General features: G+C 39.3%; 2 protein-coding genes across 4 annotated transcripts in view; one reads left to right on the top strand and one right to left on the bottom strand.

Moving 5' to 3' along the window:
• dohh (deoxyhypusine hydroxylase/monooxygenase) overlaps window positions 1–795 on the top strand; it is a 3448-nt gene extending 2653 nt beyond the window's left edge. For all 3 annotated transcript variants that reach the window (XM_008335100.3, XM_017042308.2, XM_025065664.1), the window contains exon 7: window positions 1–795. The gene's annotated coding sequence lies outside the window, so the exon portion shown is untranslated.
• A 312-nt stretch (window positions 796–1107) lies between these two features.
• Window positions 1108–8705, bottom strand: part of LOC103396920 (centromere-associated protein E-like) — a 12541-nt gene continuing 4943 nt past the window's right edge. Inside the window, exon 3 of the mRNA XM_025053522.1 lies at window positions 1108–8700. Within this exon, the coding sequence (XP_024909290.1) occupies window positions 1330–8700 (7371 nt within the window). The 3' untranslated portion in view covers window positions 1108–1329. The remainder of the gene's footprint in view (window positions 8701–8705) is intronic.

Here is an 8705-nt window from a genome sequence, read left to right as displayed (position 1 = left end):
GAAACCCTGGACTGTTGACCATGAAGGGACTTCACTTCTTTACTGTCAAAGACAGCTGAACATCAAACCAAAAGACATGGAAGAGCTTCAACCAACCACACGAGATGTTGAAGAACTGCTTAAGTAACATCATAGCTGTGTGGAACGTAGGTGTGTGGTAAACTGTGTGGACATACGTTTCCTCCTTTTAGACAATATAGCAAAGTTGCTGCATAGTTTGTGCACTTTGTGATTTATTAAGTATGTTTAACTTTTTTCGTTTTACTGTCACACAACCAATAACAGAAAACAGTGATGGATATATTTGAGGGTCAAGTGTTTTAAAGTGCCTTACATCAGATATTAGGTTCCAGATGTTGTTGATTTACAGACAAAGCTGTCATCACATTAAGACACGCATTAAGATAATTTCTTTTTGAACACAATGTGTTTAATGATCTGTAATAAACAATTTAATTTATGTGTACACATTCTGTGTACTTCACATACAAGAGGACACCAAAAATAATTAGGCTGGTGTGATGGAAAAGCTCAAAGAACACAGTAAGTATTAAAGACTTTGGTGGCTCTTTAGTTACAGATTTTGCTAATCTGACTTTTTAAAAATGTAATAAAATAATTTGACTGAAATTGGTCAAAAAAGTTGGTGTCAGACTGTTACGTTTATCAATAAAGGAGTGTCACTGATACTGAACACACCTGACTACATTTACATGGGTCATAAGAGCCACACGCATTATATATATAATGTATATGTGTGTGTGTTTATATGTAAGTATTAAAAGGATGACTATACAAATATACAGTCACAGTGATTTTTTTTATTATCTATTCCGACATCAGACTTACACACTTAGAACTAAAAACAACTGTTTCATCTTTTTTTCTTGGATATAAAACTATTATAAAACCTTTATACATTTGTTATCAACATCAAACGTTAAGTACAGGACAAAAATATAGACAAAAGAAGGAAAATGTTGTCTTTTACTTGTATGGATATTACACTGATGGTCACTATAGATGGGTAATAGCAGACATTATCTTTTAACTTCATGTATTGTTATTTTTCTTTAGATTGATAGGATTGACAGATTAACTTCATGTATTGTTATTTTTCTTTTGGATTGATAGGATTGACAGACAGCAGAGTTCAGTTGTGTTGTGTCCTGTTGTGGTTGCCCTTTAGCCTTTATCATTTTCTGACAGTTCTATGAGGCAGCCATTTTTCAGTAGTTCAACTTGATGTCAATAATCATATAAATGAGAATAATGCATTTATTAATGCTACTCTTCCAATGTGTTAATCTGCATTTCTAAGAGCCTGAATTAGTTCTTCACCGCGGTACTCAAAAATGGCTCTTTCCGCTTCATCAACAAGAGAAGTTGATCTGCTTTCTGTCGCAAAACAGTGCTGTGTGTTTTTTCCTGTCTCAGCGTTTCCTCAAGTTTGGCCTGACGTGTTTTGCTCTCCAGTTGTTGTGTGTTAAAAGCCTGTATCCTTAACTCCAGCTCAGCTATTGTAGTTTGATTCACAGCGATGGTGTCATCCTTCCGTGACATCATCTCTCTGTGAAGTTGACACAGAGAGTGGTGTCGGGCTGTTAGTCTTCCATATTTTGTCTCAAAGTCCTTCAATTGGAGTTTTAAATTGTTATTCTCCATTTTGAGTGTCTGCATGTCATAAATCCTGCCCCTTGTGGCAGCAAAAGCTTTCTTTTGCATCTCAAAAATCTTACGCACTTTTAAGAAGCGCATTCTCTGTTTCCTGACTTCCTCCTCAAGTCTGCTGCAACATTCTCTGTCTTCATGGAGCTGCTTTTTAGCCTGCTGACTTTCCGTTAGAGCATCTTCTAGACTATCTTGAAACCGTTTGTTCTCAAAAGTTAGTTCTTGGTTTATATGATGAAGACGATTCAGGTCATCAGCATTCTTCTGCTGCTCAGAGTACACAGTCTTGCATGCACGCTGTTTCTCACTTACGGCATCTTCCACTTCCTCCTTCAACCTTTGATTCTCAGAAGTTAGCTTCTGGATTTTACTGGTCAGTTGGGCCACTTTATCTGCATCATTCTGCCGCTGAAACACAGCATCCTTTTGATCCCGTTGTCTTTTCTTCAAAGCATCATCAAGCTTCCTTTGCAGTCTCTTGTTCTCAGAAGCCAGTTGTTGGTTTTCCTCGGTCAGATGATCCAGTTTATCAGTGTCCATCTGTAGCTGCAAGACAGCAGCGTCATGAGAAAGATTTTTCTTATTCATGACTCTGTTATACTTGGTTTCCACATCCTTGAATTTAGCTCTTATTTGGATGTTCTCCATCTTCAGTATCTGCATGTTTTTCATCATTTTCTTTGAAGATGCTAAAACTTTCTTTTGCATCTCAATCTTTTTACGTGCAAGTAACAAACAAGTTTTCTCTTTCTTCATTTCCTCCTCAAGGTTGCTGATAGCTTTTTTGTCTTCTTGTAGACATATATGGGAAAGATGTCGCTCCTCGAGGTACTCATCAAGTTTATCCTGTAGCTTCTTGTTTTCAGAAATCAAATGTTGGTTGTCCTGATTTAGATGTTCCAGTCTTTCTTTATCTCTCTGCTGTCTAGAGACACTGACTTCATACTCGTGTTGTCTCTCATTCAGGCCATCTTCGACTTTTGTTTGAAGTTTTCTGTTTTCAAAAGTCAGTTGCTGCATTTCATTATTTAAATGGTCAAGTGTTTTTCTGTCAATATTCTGCTGACAGACTGCAGCTTCCTGGACCAGTTTCCTCTCATTTATTGCATCCTCAAGTTTACTTTGCATGTTCTTGTATTCAATTTTCAGTTTTTGATTTTCTTCAGCCATTTGCTCAAGTTTATTTGTATCCATCTGCTGCTGAGAAGCAGCAGCTTTGTAAACTTGACTGTTTTCATTTAGGGCAGCCTCAAGTTTAGCTTGAAGCTTTTTGTTCTCCAAAGACAGGTGTTGGTTTTGAAGGGTGAAACGTTGAAGTGCATCTGCATCCTGCTGCTGTCGAGATTCAGCAGCTTTGTACGCACATTGTTTTTCATACAGGACATCCTCAAGTTTACTTTGTAACACCATCTTTTCAGAAACATGCTTTTGGATTTCACAAGTAAGTTTGTTGATTTTATCTCTGTCCTTCAGTTGTTGAGAAGCTGAAGCCTCAAGAGACTGTTTTCTCTCATCCAGTGCCCCTGTAAGTCTACATCTCAGCTCCTTGTTCTCAGAAACCAGTTTTTGATATTCACCATTCAGATGGTCTACCTTTTCAGCATCCTTCTGATGCTGTATTTTAGCAGCTTCATTGGCCTTTTGTTTCTCATTCTGGACATCCTTGAGTTTACCTAATAGTCTTTTGTTCTCAGAAGTCACTTGTTGCAATTTCTGAGTCAGGTGGTCTACTTTGTCTGTGTCCCTCTGATGCTGAGACTGAGCAGCTTCGACGGCAGACTGCTTTTCACTCTGGGTTTCCTCAAGTTTACCTAGAAGCCTTTTGTTCTCTGTGGCTAGCTGATGTATTGTTTTACTCAGACGTTGTAGCTCATCCGTATCTTTGCGATGCTGAGAGTCAGCGGCCTTAAAAGCACGCTGTCTTTCACACAGGGCAGCATCAAGGTTACCTTGTAGCCTCTTCTTCTCAACAGCCATTTGTTGATTTTCATAAGTGAGATGCTGACATGTATCTCTGTCCCTCTGCTGCTGAAAGACAGAAGCCTCAATGGCTCGTTGCCTTTCCTCAAGTTTATCATGCAGAACTTTGTTTTTACTTGTCAGTTCTTGGTTTTCATAGGCCAGTAGTTCTAGTTTCTCTGCATCTTTCTGCTTCTCTGAGATGAAAGTCCCATAGGCTTGCTGTTGGTCATTCAAAACACTGTCCATTTTACATTGCAGCCTCTTTTTTTCAGACACCAATGTTTGTATTTCGTGGTTCATGTGGTCAGCTTTCTCAGCATCCTTCTGACGTTGAGACTCAACACTGTGAGCCTCATTCAGGACACCTTCAAATTTATTCTGCAGGCTCTTGTTTTCAAAGGTGAGTTTCTCTAGTTCATTGGTCAAATTCAACAGTTTTTTGGCATCATTTTGCTGTTGGGAGGCAGCCACTTCACAAGCATACTGTTTCTCATTTAGAGCATTGGTAAGTTCACTGTGAAGCTTCTCGTTCTTAAGAGCCAGCTCTTGGTTTTCATGATTGAGATGGTTTAATTTTTCTACATCTTTTTGCCTTTGGGACATAATATCCTCATAGGTTTGCTGTATGTCATTCAGGGTACATTTAACATGTTTTTGCAGCCTCTCATTCTCCTGTGTCAGTCTTTGGTTTTCTTGAGTAAGATGTTCCAGTTTGTCTCCCTCCTTTTGTTGGTGGGATATAAGTGCCTCGTAAGCATTTCGTCTGTCATTTAGGGCATTCTGGAGTTGATCTTGCAGCTTTGTGTTTCCAAGTTCAAGTTGTTTGACTTCATGCTGTAATTGGTGCAGTTTATCTGCATCTTTTTGCTGTTGAGAGACGATAGCTTCATGGGCAACGTGTCGCTCACTTAGGACATCCTCAAATTTACTGTGCAGCCTTTTGTTTTCAGATGCTAGTTGTTGATTTTCGTATGAAAGGTGGTTTAGTTTATCTGTGTCCTGCTGCTGCCGAGAAACATAAGCCTCGTGAGCAAGTTGCTTATCTTTAAGGGCATCCTCTAGTTTACATTGCAGACTGTTGTTTTCTGAAATCATGTTTTTCATTTCATGGGTTAGGAGATCTAGTTTTTCTGCATCTCTCTGACGTTGATATTCAGCAGCTTCATGAGCTAACTGACTCTGATTCAGGACATCTTTAATTTTACCTTGCAAGTTCAAATTGTCAGAAGTGAGTGTTTCTACAACCTCTGTCAAATTGGACAATTTTTTGGCATCCTTTTGCTGTTCAGAGACAGCAGCCTCATATGCATGCTGTTTTTCTTTCAAAGTACTATCAAGCCTACTCTGCAGCCCGTCATTCTCAAAAGCCAGGTGTTGATTTTCATTAGTAAGATGGTTTATTTGGTCCACCTTCTTCTGCAGCTGAGACTGAGCAGCCTCATAATCATTATTTTTGTCTCTCAATGTCTCCTCCAATTTCTCTTGTATCCTCTTGATCTCAGAAGCCAGCTGTTGGTTTTCAAAGGTAAGGTTATCTATCACACCTGCATCCTTTTGAAGCTGTGAATTCACAGCATCCAGTGCACACTGTCTTTCATTAAGCACATCTCGTAATTTCCCCTGCAGCTCCTTGTTCTCTGATGCCAGTTGCTTGATTTTTTTTGAAAGATGGCAGATTTTATGTTCATCCTTTTGCTGCTGGGAGACTGAAGCCATTTTCTCACGCTGATAGTCACTGAGAGCATCCTGGAGTTTATCCTGCAGAATCTTATTTTGAGAACTTAACTGTTGATTCTCACGAGTTAAACCAGCTATTCTTTCAGTATCCTTCTGCCTTTGGGAGATGGCAACATCATAAGCGTGATGACAATCATTTAGGACATTCTCAACATTACCTTGCAAGCTCTTGTTCTCATGTGCCAGTCTTCGGTTTTCATGAACAAGTTGTTCTAATTTTTCTGCATCTTTCTGCTGTAGATAGACCAAAGCCTCGTAGGTCTCCTGTCTGTCCTTCAAGGCATCATCAAGCTTAATCTGCAGCTTCTTGTTTTCAGATGAAAGTTGTTGATTTTCATGAGAGAGGTGGTCTAGCCTAGCAGCATCCTTTTGCTGTTGAGACAGAGCAGCCTCTTCAGAAAGCTGTCTTTCCTTCAAGGCAATGTCGGCTTTAGATCGCAGGCTTTCGTTCTCAGAAACCAGTTTTTGTATTTCACAGCTCAGACATTCCACTATATTTGCATCTTTCTGACGTTGAGATTCAGCAGCCTGAAAAGCATGCAGTTTTTCACTGAGGGCATCCTCGAGTTTATGCTGCAAAATCTTGTTTTGAGAAGATAATGTTTGCACTTCCTCAGTCAACTCAGACAGTCTTTTCGCATCTTTTTGCTGATCAGAGGCAGCAGTCAAATAAGCATGCTGTCTATCATTCACAGCATCCTGAAGTTTACTCTGCAGTTCTATCTTTTCTAAAGCCATCTGTTGGTTTTCACTATTTAACTGATTCAGTTTTACTTGATATTCTTGCTGATGAGCTTCCACAGCCTTGTGAGCAAGTTGTTTCTTATTGAGAGCATCCTCAAGTTTACCTTGCAGCCTGTTGTTCTCAGAAGCAAGTTGCTGAATTTTCTGAGAAAGGTGGTCCAGTTTACATGCATCCTTTCGTTGCTTCAATTCAGCAGCCTCTTTAACATGTCTGTTCTCAGTGAGTGAATCCTCAAGTTTTCCTTGAAGCCTTTTATTCTCAGATAACAAATGTAAAATTTCATGATTGAGGTTGTCTAGTTTTTCTCCAACTTTTTGCTGCTGTGAATCAGCTGCTTCTTGAATACACTGTCTGTCCTTCAGTGTGTCCTCAAGTTTGACCTGTAGCCTCTGGTTCTCACAAATCACTTGTTCCAGTTTATTTACATCTTTCTGCTGTTGACAGACATAAGCTTCATGAACACATTTTTTCTCATTTACGGCATCTTCAAGTGAACACTTTAGGCTTTCGTTTTCACAAACCAGTTGTTGTATTCTGTGAGTCAAAAGATCATTTCTTTCTGCTGCTTCCTCTAGATTACATTGCAGAATCTTCTTCTCGGAAACCAGATGTTGGTAATCACGGGTAAGGGAATCAATTTTTCCAGTGTCCTTCTGGTGCTGAGAATCCTCAGCATCTCTTGCTAACTGTTTTTCACTGACAGCGTCTTTGAACTTGGCCTGTAACCTATCGTTCTCAACGACTAATTGGTGAAATTTTGTTCTTAAATTGTCTATTTTATTTTTGTCTTTTTGCTGTTTGGACATAGCAGCTTTAAGGTCTTGCTGTCTCTGATGCAAGACATCTTCCAGTTTACCTTTCAGGTCTTTGTTCTCAAAACCCAGTAGTTGGTTTTCATTAGTTAGATGAGCCATCACTTCTGAATCCTTCTGCTGCTGTGAGAGAGACGTACATTTAGAGCGTTGGATATCATTCAGGGCATCCTCTAGTTTAACATGCAGCTTTTTGTTCTCAGTTGTTAGTTGTTGATTTTCACAAATAAGGTGATTTAATTTATCTGTGTCCTCCTGCCTCTTGAGCAGGGCATCATTAAGTTTGTAGCAAAGTGTCTCCTTCTCAGCTGCCATTAGTTTTATTTCTTGAATGAGGTGGTCTAGTTTATCTGCATCCCTCTGATGCTGAGATTCAGCAGCTTCATGAACAACCTGTTTCTCACTCAAAGCCGTCTCCAGTTTACTTTTAAGCGTATTGTTATTAGCAGTCAGGGTTTGAACTTCTTGACTCAGATGGGACATTTGTTCAGCATCCTTCTGCTGCTGAGAGAAAGACGTTTGATAAGCATTTTGTATTTCATTCACAGTTTGCTCAAGTTTATCTTGTAAGTCATTGTTCTTAGTTGTTAGTTTTTGATTCTCGCATATAAGGTGATTCAGATCATCAGTATTTTTCTGCTGCTGAGCAGCAGCAGTCTCCTGAGCGTACTGCCTCTCACTCAATATATCTTTGAGTTTATACTGAAGGCTATCGTTCTTAGAAAGCATTTGTTGTATTTCAATGGTTAGATTGTTCAGTGTATCTGCATCCTTTTGATGCTGACATTTAGCAAGCTCAAGTTTATCTCTCAGAGCAATGTTATCATTAGTCAGTTTCTGGAGGTCTTGAGTCAGATGGGACAGTCTTTCTGCATCCACCTGCTGCTTGGAGGCAGCAGTTTGATAAGCATGCCTACTCTTGTTTAGGGCATCGTCGAGGCTCTTATTCTCAGAGGTCAGTTGTTCTATTTTATCAGTCAGATTTTGGTTCTTACGGTCAGCAGCCTCACTGGCCTGCTGTCTCTCTCTTAGTGATTCCTCTAATTTTCCTTGCAGGCTCTTCTTCTCAAAAGCCAGCTGATGATTTTCCAGTGTGAGCTGGTTCACTTTATCTTTGTCCTTTTGCTGTTGAGAGACCACCACCTCATGAGCACAACACCTGTCATTCAAGGCTTCCTCTAGTTTACTTTGCAGGTTTTTGTTTTCATTCACAAGATGTTTGTTGTCATTTTTTAAATTAGCTAATATTTCTGCATCTGTCTTCCTTTGAGAAACCGCAGTCTCATAAGCATGTTGAATATCATTCAATGCGTCTTCAAAGTTACCTTTTAACCTCTTGATCTCATTTGAGAGTTTTTGGTTTTCGTAGGTTAGTTTGTCTAACTTCTCCGCATCCTTTCGCTGTTGAAAAATAAGAATCTCAAAACCACGCTGTCTCTCTTTCAAAACATCCTCAATTTTAGTTTGAAGCCTCTTGTTCTCAGATGCCAACTGTTGATTTTCATGGATAAGATGGTCTAGATTAAATACATCCTGTTTCTGCTCAGAAAAAACAAACTGTCTCTCATTGATGGCATCTTCAAGTTTACATTGCAAGCTCCCGTTCTCTGAAAGAAGATCATCTATTTTAAGGTTTAGATGGTCTATCTGAGCAGTGTCCCTTTGGTGTTGACATTGAGCAACCACATTCTCATGCTTTCTTTCGTTTAGGGCATTTTCAAGGCTCCCTTTTAAACTCAGGTTCTCAGAAGTTATTTCTTCAATTTCATGTCTCAAAT

This window comes from Cynoglossus semilaevis, chromosome 2 (genome assembly GCF_000523025.1).
Source record: "Cynoglossus semilaevis isolate Cse_v1.0 chromosome 2, Cse_v1.0, whole genome shotgun sequence".
NCBI classification, from domain to species: Eukaryota; Metazoa; Chordata; class Actinopteri; order Pleuronectiformes; family Cynoglossidae; genus Cynoglossus; species Cynoglossus semilaevis.
The sequence above is the reverse complement of the archived record's forward strand: the minus strand, read 5'-3'. Positions and strand labels throughout refer to the sequence as shown.